A 19,864-nucleotide genomic window follows, 5' to 3' on the forward strand; every position below is an offset into this window, starting at 1 on the left:
GTTTGAACAGGACTGAAGTGGTTAGGATAATTCACAAGGAGTGTATGGCCTCTTGTTCAGCACCTGATCCCGTGAAGACACACTGCTATACTCAGACAGAATGGTGTGACCTGGGGGTGCTACCCGCATTGTGGGCTCCCATTGTTACATCACATTCTTGCCTGTACTGCTGGACAGGGACACGGAGGAGGAATGAAGAGTGCATGTGTGTGGTGGGGGTGTTATTCCAGACATCCTGTTCTTATTGTCAACCACCCCAGGCTGACCACTGCTCAACATGTCAGGCTGAAAGAGAACAAAATGGGGGCCCAGATTCCGTTGTGCGCCACCGGGAGAGATCACACACAGAGAGTGTGGTCCTGGTTTGGACCATCTAACCACTGAGGCTTAGCATTTTACATCTACCAGGGCATGACTAATGAAGCATTCAAATAATTAGGTTTCATAGTGGAAGTTTATACAGACAGACAGACAGACAGACAGACAGTCAGACAGACAGACAGACATAAAGAAATGTCCAGCATTATTTGGAGAGAGAAGAAAGTAGAGATAATAATGCTACGTTTTATGTGGCTAGTGGTTTTGGCAATGATTAACAAAATTAATGATTAACTCTTATTGTACATACTTGACTCTATATATTAGCAATTTAATTAACCTACATTAATTCTAAATGCATGTAGCATAAATGATACCATAATATAATACATTGTATTAAATATAACATACAAATATTAAATGATACAATGAAGCTGAATCAAGATTTTATATAAAATTCTTCAATGAACAACGAAATTGACAATATTTCAAAGGTACCAGATTAGTAGTAGGCTGTCTGACACTTCAGACATATTTTGTACTACAGTGCCCTCTTGTGGTTGACATCTGTCAAAGCAAACAAAAATCAAGGTCGAGACAACAGTGCTGGGAGAAACACTGCAGCTCTATTGGTTACAATGACAACAGTGATATTATTATATTAAAACAAAGAAAGACTGCATGTGGCTTAGGTCACAGAACACAGAAAAACAACAACTTTAAAGCAACAACATTGTTTTTGTGAAAGTGCAAACTGCAAAAAATGCATAAAAGGTGACTCTTAAGAAACAAAAATAACACTAGACTTCCTGAGTCAGATTCTATTATGTTGGTTTGGTGATTGCTCCTCCTCTCAATGACTCCTCCTGATGTTCAATATCAATATAAAAATACAATTTCTAGGGCTGGGTATCATTTGGAAAATGCCGGTGATACCAATCGGAATATAATACCTTTGAAGTTGAAGTTATGACAATAGCATACCTTATTTGAATATAAACAATGTAACTGGAAGTGTTCATATTTGTAGCAATCCACTCGCTGAAACTGCAAAAAAATATTTAACACTTAATAAATTATTCATTCCAAAAGCAATTTAAACGTAAGCAGTCGAGCTAACAAAACAAACATCATAACAGAATAGAAATTCAGATTGTAAGCAAAGTATTTTAAATGTCTTAAAGACAGAAAGCACTTCAATGTTCAACTTATATTTTGTTCAATAACTAATGCCCAATAAAACTCACAGCATTCATACACAGCAGCTACGTTTGTTGCAGAGAACTGTCCAGAAATGCTGGTATAAAAGGTCAATCACGTCAGGTGTTGTGTGGCTATGAAAAGAATACATATCTTACATATGGTAAGATAGATTTACTGCAGGATTCATTTGAATGGCATGGTTATGCTGCTACTTGGTATCTTATTGATTCAATCCATTTTAAAAGAAAGATAGTACAGCGTACCGGTACCCAGCCCTAATATTCACAAGTGTCTACAGTACATACTGTACAGCAACATCATTCCCAAGGGCAACAGACGTGTCATCTTATAACAGTCATGTCACTGCCGTAAAACACCTCCTAGAGGATTTTATGACGCCGAGGAATAATGGTCTTGCGGTAAGTCCGTCGCTCAGAGATGTTGCGTTTGACTTTGACCAGAGGTGGTGGAGCCATCTCCAGGTCCAGAGAAGGGCTAGAGTGGGACTTCTTTAGTCCTACCTCCTCCTCCTCATCACCCATGAAGTCTTTACACAAGGCTTTGTCAAACAGAGTGAGTTCTTTGGTGCCAACCACGGCATCAGCTGCCATATTCAAACCCTTCCAGGCCTCCAACACACGAATGTAGACCTCATACCGACATATCTATAGTGTGAACAAGAGAAGGGATACATTATTGTAACCAGTCTGCCTGGTTCTTAGTTTACGTATATGATTCATGCCATGATGACTATGTTTATGTATTTGATGTATTACCATGTTTTTTGTTCTTGCTTACGTAAGTCGCTCCGGATTAAGAGCGTCTGCTAAATGCCTAAATTGTAAATTGTTAACCGCGAAACATTTAAAATGATATTTAAAAAGTAGCCAGTCTCCAAGCTCACAACTTCACAAGCATAAAGCATCAAGCTTACTAGTAGTTTGAGGAAGAATTTCTTTCCACCTTGGAAGATGTCCGCCTAATAACATGGCCAAACTTGGGACACCAGGGTTAGTGGTTAATATAATACCACTAGAACAGCTGCAGTGGTTGGTGGTGGTCTCCCATAGACGTAAATACATAGGCCACATTGGCCCTTGGGGCAGTACGTTGATACCACCACCTCCATATTAAGCAAGACAGCAACTCCACCGCAAGAAATACGCCTGAGTCATATATAAGTATCTGAGAATAAAACTATTTTATTTGTTTTATAATCACTAGATTCACTACTGTTATTATCGATTTGGTGTTGTCGACTACGAAACCTCACATTTTTATTCAACCAAATATGTTACAAATGTGTAACGACCCTAACGGCTTGAAAATACATGCATTCGGAGGCATGGCTTACTTTAACTAAAAGGGCAGCCCCATTGACGTATCACTCCAAGAGCAGCAGCCACCAATGTGGTATCTACTGTATGTGTAGACTAGATTGTTGTGTGCTGTATATATTTCTATGGACTCCTTACTATTCCATCGAGATATTTAGACCCCTGGTGTTGGGTACGACAATGACCTACTGGTTGACCAGTAGTACTGCCTGAAGTTTATAAGCACAATATTTCCCCATGGCAAGCAGGGAGTCCTAAAAAAATAACACCACACTTGTGTGAAGTGAGGGACGCTCTAATCATCATCATACATCACATTCCGTGCTCAGCCAAAAAAATCATCACAAATGTCATTCCGGCCAACTTTTATCGTCAATATGTACTTTGCTCAGCCAATCAAATCATCGCTATGGGGTGATCAGCCAATCGAATCATCGTGTTTGTGTTCACACAAACAGACATAGGAGGGGATAGCGCCCCTCCTATGCTCCTACGTAACATGGTGGAGCAAAGCAAAGCAAAGTTACTATATTTACCCAGGGTAACTGGACTAAGCATCAGATACTTGTTTACAGCCAGGCCCTGCTCATAGAACATTTCATGGTAGTGGTTCAATGCCTTGCTCAAGGGCACTTCAGCGGTGGTAATTTTAACGTGCCGGTCCGGGGATATGAACTGGCGACCTTCCGGTATCAAGACCGCTCCGCAAACCGTTCGGCCACCGCTGCCACAAGGAAATGGGCATGGCGTATTTGGGGAGTTCCGTAATGATCCAAGGAATCCAAGGGAAACATACTTTTGATTGTATGACTTATAGGACAAAACGTGAATCTAGTCTCAGCCACGCCTTCTGCAATTTAGGCATTTAGCAGATTCTCTTTTTCAGAGTGATTTTAAAGTGCAAAGTGCCAGGGATCTTTGTCAAACATCAAAGTCAGTGTCCAAGTAATTACAGTGTGTATGAAAAACAAATGCTACACTGGATAGCACATAGACAACAAACATGGCATTCATCTAAATAACTTAACTTCCATCTACGGTAAATAGTAAATGAGCATGAAGTGCAGATGCAAATTGAAGTGTTAGGACATAAGAGTTGGGGTTTCAGCTCTTAATTGCACAACATTGCTAGGAGAGATATCAAGCCACATATCAAAGTAAAAGTGTCATTTTTGGTATTGACATCGTTATGTCAGTGGCTTTTCAGACAACACGCTCATGTATGTACATACACACTGGCAGGCCAACTCTATTTCCACAACATTGTTCATATTCAGTTATTCACATGCACATTTACTTGAGAACACACACCCACCTCCACAGTATTTACATGTACACACAGTCTAACAACACTTATAGTACAGTACATAGGGCTGTCACGATTATGGAATTTTACTTGACAACGAATTGTCGCTCAAATAATTGCGATTATCTCTTTAATTGTGTTTCTGTTGCTAAACATTATGAATTAATAAAAAATACATTTCTGTTTCGCTTTCAGGCTTTGTAAACGAAAGGTGCACATGGCAGATATGACAAATAAATTACATAATTTAACTAGAATTGGGCTCGCAGAAAACCCGCAATGTGATGTAGAGTAGAAAATTCCCTGATCCAGTGATGATGGATGGTTAGGTATTCCAAGCTGATGTGTTTTTAAACATGTTATTATGCACTGTTTTATTGGTTTTACTCTTTTAATTGTTTTTTTCTTGTCCCCCCCCCTGGCCCCCACACATGTAAAGCGTATTTGAGTCTCATGAAAAGCGCTATATAAGTCCCAGATATTATTATTATTATTCACCTCTGCCACCCAGGAAGCGGCAGAGGTTTGAATACGTTGTTATGGGAACCACAGATAGCACCTCTATGTGAACCCATAGATCTGACCCTTCCTCATGCAAAGACTTTTACAAAATAAATATTTGTAAAGAAAAATACAAGCCTAAATGACAGCATAAAGCTGAACATTTCTAGCACAAAGTATGTGGAAGTAGTTAAGATGCTGTAGCAGCGAGCCCACAGTAACGTTATATTTTATATGAATAATGAAGTCGTCAAAACGCTAGTTGAGCTTGTAGATCGAACAGTTCCACTACTTTTGAAAATATTATATAACATAATGATTATTTATTTTCTACAAGGAAATGATTATTATGATTAACCAAAAAAAACTATTATTATCTCAAATAATTACGATTAGGCGATTACCATGTAAAAATCACACCTGTGTGAAGTGAGGGGCGCTCTTATCATCGTACATCATCATGATGTAAAATAGACACTATGCCTATTTGCTCAGACACGATATGATGTAAAATTCTCCTTTCATTGTCAATGTGAATGTTTGTGTAGGACGAAAATCTACACTAATAGCTGATAATAGGAGGGGCTAGCGCCCCACAAAAATGGTGACAGGCCTAACAATACCTCATGCTGCAGGTAGTCCTCTCTGACACGGTTTTCCTCCAGTTCTTTGGCTTTGGCCCGTCTTCCTTCTGGGAGGTTCTGGCGCAGGAACGTCAGATCATTCTGGAAGGACTCCAGCATTCCTGCATGAGACTGCAGCTGACGCTCCTGAGTGAAGATATCACACAACATAGAATCGTGTACGCCTTAATAGTCATGATGAATACTTTTACTGTTACAGTAAAGTAGTATATTGCCATGAATGAATGTCAACTGTCACATATGCATTAAATAAAATGTCGTTCTTTCCGTTCAAGCACACCCATTGCTTGTCATTTTTTGAATAGAATACATAAGATCTATGAAAAGTCAAGCAGCCTATTGCAAGAAATAAAGTTGCTCAGATCAGGGACAATTTGAAATGGATGGAATAGATTGTAACACAAGATGATAACGTATATGTTTACCAATTTAGTACGACATGAAGAAATGCAAAAAGGTTCAAACAAAGAAGAGAAAGTACCAATGTTTGTGCAGACTGTGAGGCAGGTAGGATGGGTCTACAGAACCTCCTCTGGGAGCCTACAGCAGCAGGGAAGGGAGGGGAGGAGTGGAGAGCCGACACCAAGTTCATACGGTTGATCCAAGAGCTCATCTCTGCTCTGGACCTGTGGAGGATTAGACAAGAAGAAATGGACCATGGCTACAACGCTGGCTGTTTAGTGACATTTTTACAGCATGGCTTCTAGGGGCAAAGACATTTAGAATAGTGTTTGTGTGTCTGTGGCTAATCTCGCAAACCAATAAAGAGATCAGCGGCAAATATCATGTACACTCTGTGCCAGTAGACCACGGAAGTATATTGGTGAATATATTTCACATTGTGAATATCTGACACATTTTGTGAATTCCTAATCTCAGATCCAATCCATGATCATCATCAATCATACATCATCCCCCCTTATTTGGGCAAGTTTGATATGATTGATATGACATAATCAACATCATGTCAGAGATCCACAGGGAAGCCACGCTTTTTTTTAAAGATCCCATCATGTTTAATATGAATTGACTCTGTATCATCGCTGATGTCACAATATTGCCGGTGTAAATACACAGCATGCAGACGCCCCTCCAGTCAGCAGTCTGCAAACGGAAGACATAATACACAGCAGACACTTACGAGGCTTGAAAGAGGAAGACCCTCCAGTCAGCAGTCTGCAAACGGAAGACATGTGGTTTCTTGGTGTAGTTGATCGCTCGCTCAGCCAGGGCATGATGCACGCTCACCACCTCCTCTGCGCTGTGGTACTCCTTCTTATACTCATCCTGACACACACACACACACACACACACACACACACACACACACACACACACACACACACACACACACACACACACACACACACACACACACACACACACACACACACACACACACACACACACACACACACACACACACACACACACACACACACACACACACACACACACACACACACACACACACACACACACACAAATCCGGAGTTTAAGCTAAAGAAACGCGTCACCAATTTTCAACCATATCTTCATATAATTAGTTTTCTTCACTAATAGATGTTACTATTTCTGTCTACTCGCTCTGGGTCTCAGGGGTGGGCTGAACTGGGTAGTTTGGAAATGTGTCTCCAAGCTAATGGAAAGTACAGGCTTTAGGTGTTTTCACACGGGAAGCAACTGAGGCACCTAGCAATTCATTTTCAATGCCCTCCCGCAGCAACAGTCGAACATGTGTTTTTCTATGTGACGCGTCGGGACGCGTCTATTCACATGAGGAGAGCAATGCGACCCTGTGGATCCAGCTGTATAGTGTCGCTCCCCGTGTGAAAAGTATTTTTTTTTATCTTCCTGGAAAGCACACTGAAATAGAAGACACTGTTAGTGCATCAATACAAAAATAAACAAGCTTGAAATCTTAGGCAATGTGTCACTCAGAATCACCTCTAACATAGAGAGTAACATGTCATTTGTTCGGCCTCCCGTTAATTCGACCATTACTAACCCTATAACTAACGCTAACCTAAACATAACCGCAAGCACAGGAGCAGCGCATGTTCGCCAAACTTAATGCATGTTCGCCAAACTAAATGCATGTTCGCCAACCTTCATGCATGTTCGCCAACCTTAATGCATGTTAGGATTAACGGGACTTCGGATCTATGGGCACGGCAGTCCCCACATAGAGCATGTAGGGTCCAGAATGGAGATGTGTTGTTGTTAAATATATATGTGTGCATATGTGCTGGCACATATGCATGGTGCTGTGTGCTGGCACACTACACTATGTCTTTCTTTTTATCATTCATTTCTTAAGAGCCTGCCCAGGGACTACATATGAAATTTAGCTTTGGCTAACTCTGGCCCATTTACATTGATGTGAAAACTGACATGTTGATTAATGAGCTTTGTCCCTGTCAAATAAATGAAATGAAATGAAATGAAATGAAATGAAATGAAATGAAATGAAATGAAATGAAATGAAATGAAATAAAATGAAATAAAATAAAATAAAATAAAATAAAATAAAAAAATAAATAAATAGTACCTTGTGCAAGTATGGAGATATGTTGTTAAATACCTTGTGCAAGTAGAGGACCATTCCCCTCAGCACCCCGTAGAAGGTTTTCCAGCTCCTCTTGCCCCAGGGAGCTGGCAGAAAGGTTAAATGATGGTTACTGTAAAATAGCTTTGGCAAATAGACAAAGTCTGCTGGCTACTGTGGCTAGTGGCTATACGTCTACATCCCTACACCAGCATGCCTGTTAAGAGCACGAGGACCAGACAGGATTGAAGTTTCACATTTTATTCAGGCTTTAACGGGTGATCGGAAACATGTTGGTGATGGTAATGGGGATTTAATATAATGCATCACAACTCGGCACATAGCCGTAGGGTGGGGTTCCCACAGTGCACTTCAACAGGCAAAAAAAAATCATGAAACAAAAACTTTGCAGATAGAAAGAGCTTTTCGTTCAGCTGCAATGTTGGTGAGTTTAACATTGTTTAATACAATCAGACAGGACTTTTCTGTTTGGATGAATGGGCTGTCAAGGCCAGAAAGTAGTTTTTTGCCACTCAGTGGGCGTTCCCGCATAACTTACAGGTACGATGATGTCACGCGCGCCAGGCCAGCGCGCATACCCTCTAGGTATGGGCACATCTAAGATTCCATGCGCGGCCAAAGGAAGCTGACTCCCGGGGTATCTTCCGGCTTTTTAGACAGCTGGTGGATGGAAATGAAGCTCCACCCACGCGGCAGATTGCCGTGTCGGCCAGATTCCCTGAAAAGCTTCCCCCAGCGGCATTCTGCCGCGTGGGTGGAGCTTCATTTCCATCCACCAGCTGTCTAAAAACTCGGAAATTATGTAAAACACAACTTCTTCTGTCCGCGCATGGAAGTTCAAGTGTGCCCAGGGTGTTTTGGAAACACATTGCAGACACGCCCACACATTCAAGGGTGTGACCCATTTTCATTCAGACTGAAAGGAATTTAGTCTGCATGACTATAGAATTAACATCTCAATCAACTTGCTCCACCTGTTTGAAAAGTATGGATTTTGGCCTTAAGTAGTATTACCCAGCCACCCCTATTTTGGGTATATCATTATAAGCAAAACATTTAATTTTCTTTTCTTTGTATATTCAAAGGGACTTTTTAAATACATTTTAATTTTAATTATAAAATAATAATAATAATAATAATATTTGCTATAATTGCAGATCTACAAGCTTGCCAAATACAGTGGCTAGGTATAGCTACAAAATATCTGTTTGAGTGTGTCACTCTTGTTTGTTTGATAATGCAGGGATTCTCAACGTTTTTGGCCGGGGAGCCCCGGAAATGCTTTGGCAATGTCTCGGGACCCCCGCCCCGCCCCCTCCCGACCCCCGATATAAATTGACTGCTACAATAACCTTAAACCATTTTGGGTGGGAACCCCTTTTGGTGTTTTAAGCATTGTTATAATTTAGCTATTAAAAATAGCAGATCTACAAGCTCATAGCGAGCCACCGAGTGGCGCGCTACGAGCTTGTAGGTCTGCTATTTTTGAAAAATTGTGAAAATAATTTTTTTTGAAAATAATTTGGGGACCCCCTAAAATAATTTGGCGACCCCCCCGAGGGGTCGCGACCCACGGGTTGAGAACCCCTGGTATAGACGACACCACTCACTGCGCTTGCCGTCGATGTCAGCGTGGGTCTTCCGCTGGAGGAAGCCTTGTTTGAACACCGTGGCTTTGCTGTCGTGAGGTACATCCTGGAAGGGGTTGCTCTTGCAGCGTACCGGTGCATCCTCTTTCGCATCGTCCTCCAACAACATAGAGCTCTTCAGTTCCTCCTCATCACTTCCAACGGCATGGGAGGACAGAGAGAATGACGTGCATGGCAGAGAAGTTAAGTTAAATGAGGAAGGGTTTCATAAGGAAGAGCATAGGGACAATCCCAGCGACAAATCAAGAGCTTTCCAATCAAACATGTCATATAGTAGTGGTTCCACTTACACAGCCCATTCCAAAGGCTCGTTCTTAATGGAGCTGTAGAGGTTCTGAAAGAAGAGGATAGATAAAAGACTGAATGAATAACCACATTCTTAATCACTATTCTGGGCATGTCATAATAGGTGAACATTCGGCAAACACAGGCGAACATTCTGTGAGAATAGCAGATCTAGTTGTATCTTGAAAAACATTTGAAAATAGTTCAACTAGCAGATCTACATCAACACGTTGTGATCTTGTAGATTGGCTATTTGAACTATTTTAAAATGCTTTTCAAAATAGTAAAAAATGACATAATTTAGGGATAAGGGGTAAGGGGTGGCACAAGATATAGTAGCACTTAGTGTAGAAGGGGAAAAGGGAGGGGATCAAGTACAGACCCCAGGGGTACCCCAGTGAATGAAGTATCGGCTTTAAGTGGTTAATAATTTAACCACATAAGACCTATTTTTCTTTTACTTCGGCTATTCGAAAATAGCATTGTGACACGTCACTTTCCTCAAACGAGCAGATTAAAAACATCACAATGATTACTCAAACATTATGAGGGTGTGGGAGTTACTTTCAGTAGTTCCTTGCTGAAGTTCTGGCCTTCATCCATCCCATTCAAGTTGGACACAAAGTCTGAAGTGGACATGGCCTTCCCCACATTCTACAAACAAAAATAAAAGGTGCATAACATGATGTAACACATGTATTATCTCAATGTTTTGATATAAATGTTTCAAGACTCACCTGTCCGTGCAAGTCACTGTTGAGAAGCATCAGGGCACATGTGAGAGTCAGCACCGTCTCTGAGAGGGAAAGCCCCACATGACGGTATTATTTACTATCTCTGAACAAGAATGCATAACAGTACAGGACTATGGCTGCAACTATCAATTATTTTTGCGATTGTCTTTAGAGCGTGTCGGGGGTCAAGTCCCAATCCCGACAAACTTTGCTGTGTGTCCTCCCCCCATCTCTCTCCCCTTTCCTGTCTACCTACTGTCAACTGTCAAATAAAGGCAAAAAAGCAACAAAAAAAATATCTATAATCAAGAGCCTCCTCCCCCCATACATTATTTCATATAACAAATTATGAAAATTCTATTGAGATTTTTTTAATCGACTAAATTGATTTGACTGATTAACCACTTAAGACTTATTTTAAACTTTGTCATATAACGGTGTACCACAAAATTAACAGATATACAAGCTCACAGTGTGACCATGATTGTGGATCTGTTTTTAAAAAAAAACAACCTAAAAATAAATAAAAATAGATTGTTTCTTTAGTTTAAAATCAATAATTTAGTATAATTAACAGTTCCACCCTTAGTCAGGACCAGAGCTCACCTGCATCAGACAAGGAGTGAGGGTTGCATTGATGGAAGCGGCAGGCGAAATGCTGCAGCACTCGCTCTCTCTCCTGGGTTTCCCCAATCAGAAGCACCACCTTCAGGAAAGACCTGAAACAAATAAGAACATGAAGAAATAATACAATAATTATTCCTTAATCTCCTCACAAGAGACAAGGGAATATGGGTGTTAGATGGCTTAACCCATTTAGGCCTGACATCGAAATTAATAAAATGTCTTCATGACAGTTTTCTGAAATATTCATGTTTCTATGTCAGTGGTGCTCAATATTTCATGTCAAGGACCCCAAACATTATATGTAATAGGCCGCCGATCCCCATCTGAAAATATGTAGTTCCAGGAAACCCCCCCAGTAGCAAAGATTTTAGTTAAAACGTTCACTCTGTAACAATATACTGTATATTCAAAGATTTGAGGCACATTTTCACGATTTTTCAAAAATAGCAGATCTACAAGCTCTGAGCTTGTAGATCTGCTATTTTTCAACAGCTAAAGTATAACATAATGCTTCAAACACCAAAAATGAATGGGTTAACCACAATACTCACCTCAGGGAGTTGTCTAGAGTCTGTCCAGTGAAATCAAAGAATTTGAGGTATTCCTCTCCCACTGCTCGACTGAAGTCGTTGCTACATAAAGAAACATACCATTCTGTGTTAAAAAAAGGTAGTAAAAGGGTGCACAAAGATGTAATTTGCACAAAGATGTAAGACGAACAAGTCCTTACTCTTTGTCCAAGTGTCGGACCACGTCTTTATGTTGAATCCTGTCCAGCCTGTAGAGCCTTTCAGCCAAGCAACAGGCCTTCTCCCGGTCCACCACTGTTTCATTCGCCAAGGTTCCAGGTGGGCCTCCATTTGACACCCCGGTCTGCATTGGTGCAACCTTTCTACAATCTGCCTGTATATTCTGAGGTGAGTTTTCAGTCTGCCTCTCTTGCTGTGTGAACTCAGTCCTGGCAACATACTCTGTGACTTCAGTGTCAGGAGATTTATGTTCTGCTTGGTTCGTCTCACCAGTTCGTCTGGTCTCAGCTTGCAGCCCTGGAGGTGTTGAAGGCGTTGGAGATGGGCTACTCGTTTGCAGAAACGGGTCACTCTGCTCAGACCCTTCCATCTGCACTGGCTGTCCTGTCACTGCAGTGTGTTGCATCAGAGCGATATGTTCTGACTGTTTAGACTGTTCTGGTTGGCCTTCCTTTTCTGGTTGTTGTGACTTTTCTGTCGACTCTTCCTTTTCTGGTTGTTCTGACTCTTCTGGCTGCTCTTCCTTTTCTGATTGTTGTGGCTGTTCTGTTGACTCTTCCTTTTCTAGTTGCTGTTCAGTCTGCTTGTCCTTTTCTGGTTGTTGTGGCTGTTCTGTCGACTCTTCCTTTTCTAGTTGCTGTTCAGTCTGCTTGTCCTTTTCTGGTTGTTGTGGCTGTTCTGTCGACTCTTCCTTTTCTAGTTGCTGTTCTGTCTGCTTGTCCTTTTCTGGTTGTTGTGGCTGTTCTTCCTTTTCTAGTTGTTCCAACTGTTCTTTCTTTTCCGGTTGTGGTGACTTTTCAGTCTGCTTTTCCGTTTTTGACTGTTCTCTCTGCTCTGTGTGTCGAGATTGGTCAAGACGTTCTGGCTCTGTTGATTCGCTCGAGTATTCCTTGGAATATTGTGTTTGGTTTAGTAACTCAAGCCAATTTGATGGCTGGATGGATGGTTCCGTGTTTTCTAGGTGCATGGGGTCAGAGTCTTGTATCTCTGCAGAATGTTCTGTTGTTTCTTCACAATGTTTTGTCTGCTCTGGTGGTTCTAAACAATATGGCTTGTCTGCCTGGTTATTCTGCTCTGGTTCCTCCTGACAGATTTCCACGAGGAGCCAGAGTTCTGGCTGTTGAAGGACCTCTGCTCTCTGTTCAGAATTTGACATCTGATTGACTACTTCACATGCTAGAGGCTCCACAACAGTCTCATCGGTGACATCTGTATTTTCACGAGTTTGAATGTTTTCTGACCGCCACCCTTCTGTCAACTTCTGAAACTCTTCCGAATGAATCGCTTGATCAGGCTTTAGGATTAGTCCAATATGGTTGCTGCAATCTCCAAGCGGCTCCCTAAAAATGGGTAAGAAATAATGTCTATTATTTATTTATATAACAACGCAAATTAATAACAGCCAATGGTACAACATGAAGTAAGTGCAGGGCAATCATGTTTGCCTCTTCCACCAACCTGCCCTTTTTAAATAAAGGCTTGTCACCATCATTGCTCTTACTGGTAGGTAATACTGCCGTTGTTATTCATACAGCTTAGGTTGAGTTTAAATTAAACACACACAGGGTGCGTGGCACTCAGTTTACACACACATTTGCACTCAAAGGACCAGAATGGAAATGACCTCTCAATCTTTGTGCTTTATCATTCCGATAGCTACAATTACATTATATGTTAATGTAAAATATATGCATCTCTGTCAATAAAAATGTCAATCAATGAAAATATTACTCACCTTTCACATGGACCATTTAGAACAACTGACACAGGTACTTCATTCTCTTCATGGCAGGGAATCTTTGCCACAGTCTCCTCATCTTCCCCGTTGTAAATGTCAGCCTCCACTCGTCCCAGATGCTGCTCTTCAGTCTTGAGACTCTTTACTGTAGCAGAGCGAGGCTCTTGCTCCAAGTCAGTCTGCCCAGTCAGCAGAATGTGAGGCCTTTCCTGTTCCTCTTCCAGTCTTGAGTCGACCACATTCTGCCTCTCCACCCCAGGCTCAGAGTCTACATTCCCCTCCTCTGTGATCAGCAATGTCCCTGCAGATTCAACAGCTTCATCTGTTACCGACTGTCCATCCTCTTCCTCTGTATCTGCCAGTGAGACTCCTGCAAGCCCATCTGGAAAAGGCAGACATTACTCGTGAGACATCAAATTAAGAAGAGAACTCAAATTAAAACATTACAATTCGTGAAACACAAATTCAAAATTCGTGAGTAGAAGTTTGCATCATTTTAAGTTGAACAATGCACTGAATTTCCATTTATATATTTCAATTTATAAAGTTTACACCTACCATCAGTATCGATACATTCTGGTAGCGTCCACACTGGATCTTCGTCTTCCTGTGTTGTTGGTTTTGTTTCTTCCTCCGTATTTAACATATCACATGGCTACAGATTGCAACATACAGGATGGAGTGTTAGGGAACTTGTGATTAACATTAGGTCATCATTAGACAACAGCTGTGATCTGAGTCTCGCCTGACCAATACATGCACCTGGAGAGTGGCGACGCCAACTCTGCAATAACTTAGAAATACAGTAGCTATATGGACAGCATGTCCAAATGCACATAGATCTGCTCTCACTCAGACAGGCTGCTGACACACACACACACACACACACACACACACACACACACACACACACACACACACACACACACACACACACACACACACACACACACACACACACACACACACACACACACACACACACACACACACACACACACACACACACACACACACACACACGACAATGACAATGACAATGACAAAAGAACAAAATAATGACATTTCTTTCTCTGTCTCCACATACCTGTGAAACACTTCCTTTCTCCTCTACAGTTGAGTTTAGAGGCTGTTGTTCCTCTAGCCCATCATCATTCTGTGTGTCCTCTGAGGTAAAGTCAGTGTCTATGTCCACAGAGTGAATTGACAGCGAATTTGTGAGAGAAGTAGCCAGCTCAGCCAAGCTGTTGTCAACTGTGGGGTAAGGGGTCTGAGAAGAGGGGTAAGCCGTCTCAGAAGAGGGGGCAGGCATGTCCCATTGCACCGTAGCAAAAGACAGAGCTACAGAAGGACAGGTCATGCTCATGGGGTATACTGGTAAAATGATTGGACCCCACTGGCTTTCTGCCTCCTCAGGATCATCCAGGCCTTCAGCAGGTGAAAGAGCATGGGGTTGTTCTTTGCTGTGCACCTTGTTCATCTCGACCTCTTCCCAGACAATGGCTTGCTTTTGCTCACTGAGCTGTGGATAGTCCACCGGTGGCCATGATTCTTTTTGAAAATGCCCATTGTCTGAATCGTACGGAATCGAGGAGAATGTGCCGTCTTCCTCCATTAGCTTCGTCTTCAGTCTGCCCTCGTGTCAGGATGTCAGGTTTTTGGTTGCGTGTGTAGCTGTGAATGCCCGACAGTTAAGAATTGTTTTCTGTTGTATGAGGGGTGGCCATCTTTTAACGATTTTATCCAAATGCTATCACATGCGACCCCTAAGTTGTGGCATGACATCCAATACAGCCCAAATGAATGAAAGATCTGTGAAGAAGAAAGGAAAACACATCAAAATCCAAAATAAATATTTATCTACATTCCAGCCTAAAACCACACATGTCCAAAACTAGACACGTGTTTGAGTTAGGTCGAGTATAACTAAACAAACTATGTGGTTTTGCCAAACTGGTTCTTTGTGAATACCTTTACCAATGTACCATTGCCACAGTTAGAAAGAACCTGTAGAATTAATCTACATGAGAGATACACAAATAGAATATACAGTAACTATTCACAATACTCACACTGAATTTAGCAGTTAGAGCAAATTACAATTAAGAAAGAAGACAAGAAACAAGCACAAAAATGCATCAAGTAAACAATTTAGTAAGAAACAGTTTTTAAACAATACAGAATATACTGTATATCCTAGGCTCACTCACCAGTTTTACAGTTTAATAAAATTCCACACAAGGAGTACTGTACCTATATTCTTTCACTTGTGACATTTAAGTGTGGCGGGAAGGATATAATGCAATGACTTTTACCAAAACGTTACAAAAGCACATCTGCACTTCCTGGAGACAGAAATCAAGCAAGCGGCGAAAAAGAATGAGAGAGAGAGAGAGAGAGAGAGAGAGAGAGAAAGAGAGAGAGAGAGAGAGAGAGAGAGAGAGAGAGAGAGAGAGAGAGAGAGAGAGAGAGAGAGAGAGACAGCGACAGAGACAGAGAGAGAGACAGAGACAGAGAAACACAGACTAAAAGCAGGTGTACACTAGCAAACATTGAGAACACAGAGCAAGAGTCAAAGGGTGGGGCTGAGGGGTTGCTTTTGGTAAGTGGTTTAACGGTCTGTGTCCAATGCTTATCTTAATACCACACTGCAAGTTGTGGTAATGGATAAAACCTGGAGAAAAATAATTATGACATTAAATGAAGTTATCTAAACCCACAGATGTCATCTAAACACACAGGGCAACAACATGACATCAGCTAACCGTGTAGTCAATGTTTGGTTTCTGTCTGGACTCTCAGAACTCCACTCTGCGATGTGGACAGCCATCAGTGAGTATAAAAATCACACCCGTGTGAACTGAGTGGTGTAAGGTTTTATATAGCATGATCAGCTGTGGTCTGACGTAATGAAATCACACCCGGATGTGATTTCACAACTGGCCTTTTTTGTGCAGAAAAAATGAGCATGGTTGCTACGGTCATCCAGTTCACCCGGGTGTGATTTAATTACGTCAGAAATTATTTTGAACATAGCAACCATGCTCATTTTTTTCTGCACACAAAAGCCAGTTGTAGGAGTGGTTTACACCACTCAAAAATGGTCACACACACAAAAAAAAGGTTTAGCACATGATGTGCCATGCAGGTTGTTTTCCTCCCCTCTTTCTTGGCCTCTTTGTCTATCTTCATTATTTTGTTGATGTCACACAACCAACATCCGACCACATTTCCTGTATGGGTGCCTGCTTCTTACTTCCTGTCAAGGTGCAACTAACTCTTAATGTCATACTGTAGTTCAATCTAGGGAAGTGGTTTTCAAACTGTATGTGTCCAAGGCACCGATGGACAGGTCCAAATCTCAAGGCCTGAAGTCCTAGTCTGACAACATCAATGAATGGACGAGCTATAGCTTCCAAACCCTGCTTCACACAGCAGAAGCCATGGGATGAGTAAATAAATAAAAAGGTCATAACCTTTTATAAAGTTGTATACGGTATATTGCTATAATGTGTGGTTGACACAGCATCCCATTCCCAAGACACACCTGGACAGCACACCATTTGTAAATCGCGGATTTGTGGATTGTATATTTATTAATTCACGCCTTAAAGGGTTCTATGTTGATCTATAACTTATATGCTCTGCTTCTGGGAGGTTTGTGATCTCAGACTCTGTCATGCTTACGCAGACAATCTGTAGTGTATCACAGGAGCAGAGTCACACACCGCCAAACTGAATGCAATATCATCGCAAAAAATGGTAAATGGTTCATCCTAAACTGAAGTGTCTCACTGAAAAGAGGGGAACTGTTATATTATATGAATTATGAACTTTGTCTGCTTGACCTAGTACATACAGTACATCAACTACTATAGACAGCCGACTGTGGGCAATGATACAAAGCAATGCATGTTCTATTCCCATTCAGACTGTCCTTGTCTCACATCTTCTGGTCACGTCATGTGTCCAATACTGTATATATATTCTCTACATCTGTAATAAACTTCGGAACCTGCCGTGTGATACTGCCTGCTGCCATCTTGTTCTGCGTGCACGTGGGTCGGCGACTCAACTGAAACGTCACTCACCACCAGATATATACTGGTATATAGTGTGTATCTGTCAAATATTTTGTTTTTGGTATAGCAGAGGTTTAGAGATAATCTTCAGTGGTGCCTAATGTTATCTTCTGCAAGCTTTTTAAAGTTTATACAAGGGTTCAGATATTCCTCTATAGTTAGATCTTACGTCATTTTCTTCACCTATAATAACATGCCCAAAATAGGGACACCAGGGTTAATGTAGTTAAATGGGTGCTTTTGTCAGACTAGAAATATGACAATGAAACAAGTATGGTATGGTTGCATGCAGCATGGCAGACTGAATCAGGCATCATTCTCTCCACACATCAAATCACAGGCTTGAGGAGATCCATATAATACGGATCATCACAGGCCTGAGGAGATCCATATAATACGGATCATCACAGGCCTGAGGAGATCCATATAATACGGATCATCACAGGCCTGAGGAGATCCATATAATACGGATCATCACAGGCCTGAGGAGATCCATATAATACGGATCATCACAGGCCTGAGGAGATCCATATAATACGGATCATCACAGGCCTGAGGAGATCCATATAATACGGATCATCACAGGCCTGAGGAGATCCATATAATACGGATCATCACAGGCCTGAGGAGATCCATATAATACGGATCATCACAGGCCTGAGGAGATCCATATAATACGGATCATCACAGGCCTGAGGAGATCCATATAATACGGATCATGGACGAACGCATAGAACAACAAATAAAGATACCTAATGTCAAAAGATTAAGTTGGTGAACAATATACATAATGGGGAAAAAAAGATCAGCATGATCAAACTTCAAAGAACAACATGGTTTTAGAAGTAAAGTAAGAGTCAGGCTTTTGAGGACTGAAGTCTGACTTACCCTCTCTAGGCTCCTGAAAAACACATCATCATAATCAGACAGTGTGTGAGACTGTAAGTAAGTCAAGCCTTGTGGGAGGGAAAGTCTCAGCACTAGGCTTGTGTTGTACTGTAGCTCTGTCATAGTGCTGATCTTCAGAGACAGTGCGCACGCGCACGCGCGCGCGCATGCGTGCACACACACACACACACACACACACACACACACACACACACACACACACAGTCAAAGAGTTATCCCTCAGAGCTGCTTGTCTCAGTAGATACTAAATATCTATTATGAGTCTTTTGCCTGAGGTGTCACAACTAAACACATGCAAGTCACAAGCCCCGGACCTGATGTGGTCCCCTCCTCTTCCTCCTCCTCTGTCCTACCTCTCCTCTCTGGATAGATCGGGATCAGACTTCCGCCTCCGCTTGCTGTTTCCAACACGGACACGCTTGAGGAAGACCGAGAAGACGGGAGGAGGGGTAGAGGTAGACAGGCAAGCTGCAAGAGGCAAACAAAAAGGAGGACATGGGACTGTGTGATTGGCAGTCAGCAGCTCAGGAGCTCATAGACACCTGAGAGGCCTGGCTGGGGCCTCCGCCCACCGCACGCCTTGAAGGCACGCACATGGGGGGGGAACACACACACACACACACACACACACTACACACACACAGGGGAGTGGCCTTTCTTCATTCCTGCAGCTGAAAGATGTGTTGTGTGTAGATGAAAGACATACTAGGCAAGTTATATAAGCCAACAAGCCTTGGACCCAGTCTGACAGAGATGACAGGACAATGACATCACCAGCTAGATTCACTGGTGTCACCTGCTGCTTACTGTAAATCGCTCTGGATTAAGAGCATCTGCTAAATCAATGCCTAAATTGTAAATTGTACTAGTGTGCTAGTAGGTAAAACTGACACATTCATGATTCAATCACATTTGAGCTGCCATAAAGCAATTCTCTGGCTGGGCCTGAAAGCTTATTTTTTATTTTAAAAACAAACTATATCCATAATCCATATATATGGTTACGACTCGAGTGTAAACAATGCTTTATTTACCTCAGATTTCCGTGAGCAGCTGCACTTTCTTTAGCTTTCCCACCAAGCACTTCGGTTTTGGGGTTTTGACTTTTTGTGAATTTATCAGTAACTGCTCCTGAACAGCAGAGGGCAGTAAAGACGTCGGTGTGGTGCAGATAGAAGCAACAACAAAACAAACGTCAGACGTCAGTCTGTAG

At 41.8% G+C, this 19,864-nt stretch overlaps 1 protein-coding gene across 4 annotated transcripts; it reads right to left on the minus strand.

Moving 5' to 3' along the window:
- Positions 1-753: 753 nt before the first annotated feature.
- Positions 754-19,811, minus strand: LOC306939835 (uncharacterized protein). 4 transcript variants are annotated; one of them, XM_079524576.1, is made up of 17 exons: positions 19,686-19,811; positions 19,005-19,119; positions 14,748-15,472; positions 14,219-14,315; positions 13,658-14,042; positions 11,904-13,262; positions 11,725-11,805; positions 11,153-11,265; positions 10,550-10,608; positions 10,377-10,466; positions 9,818-9,861; positions 9,489-9,661; positions 7,894-7,964; positions 6,451-6,596; positions 5,791-5,935; positions 5,289-5,435; positions 754-2,186 (listed from the first exon to the last, which is right to left on the minus strand). In XM_079524576.1, exons 3-17 carry the CDS (start codon positions 15,273-15,275, stop codon positions 1,902-1,904), a joined length of 3,723 nt encoding a protein of 1,240 aa, XP_079380702.1. In that variant the 5' UTR covers positions 15,276-15,472; positions 19,005-19,119; positions 19,686-19,811; the 3' UTR covers positions 754-1,901. The 4 variants fall into 4 exon arrangements, with proteins under 4 accessions (XP_079380702.1, XP_079380703.1, XP_079380704.1 ...); XM_079524577.1 differs by lacking the exon at positions 19,005-19,119 and having other exon boundaries at positions 19,686-19,785; XM_079524578.1 differs by lacking the exons at positions 19,005-19,119; positions 19,686-19,811 and adding an exon at positions 18,966-18,986.
- Between the last annotated feature and the right edge of the window lie 53 nt (positions 19,812-19,864).

The sequence above is a fragment of the Electrona antarctica genome, assembly GCF_951216825.1.
Source record: "Electrona antarctica genome assembly, chromosome: 16".
In the NCBI taxonomy this organism is placed as follows: Eukaryota; Metazoa; Chordata; class Actinopteri; order Myctophiformes; family Myctophidae; genus Electrona; species Electrona antarctica.

Coding starts and splice junctions, on each gene's coding strand:
- LOC306939835 (XM_079524576.1), bottom strand. CDS start 15,275: ATGGAGGAAGACGGCACATTCTCCTCGATTCCGTACGATTCAGACAAT. Junction 14,043..14,218: donor AGAATGTATCGATACTGATG/GTAGGTGTAAAC, acceptor TGCCTTTTCCAG/ATGGGCTTGCAGGAGTCTCA. Junction 9,862..10,376: donor TCAGCAAGGAACTACTGAAA/GTAACTCCCACA, acceptor CTCTTCTTTCAG/AACCTCTACAGCTCCATTAA.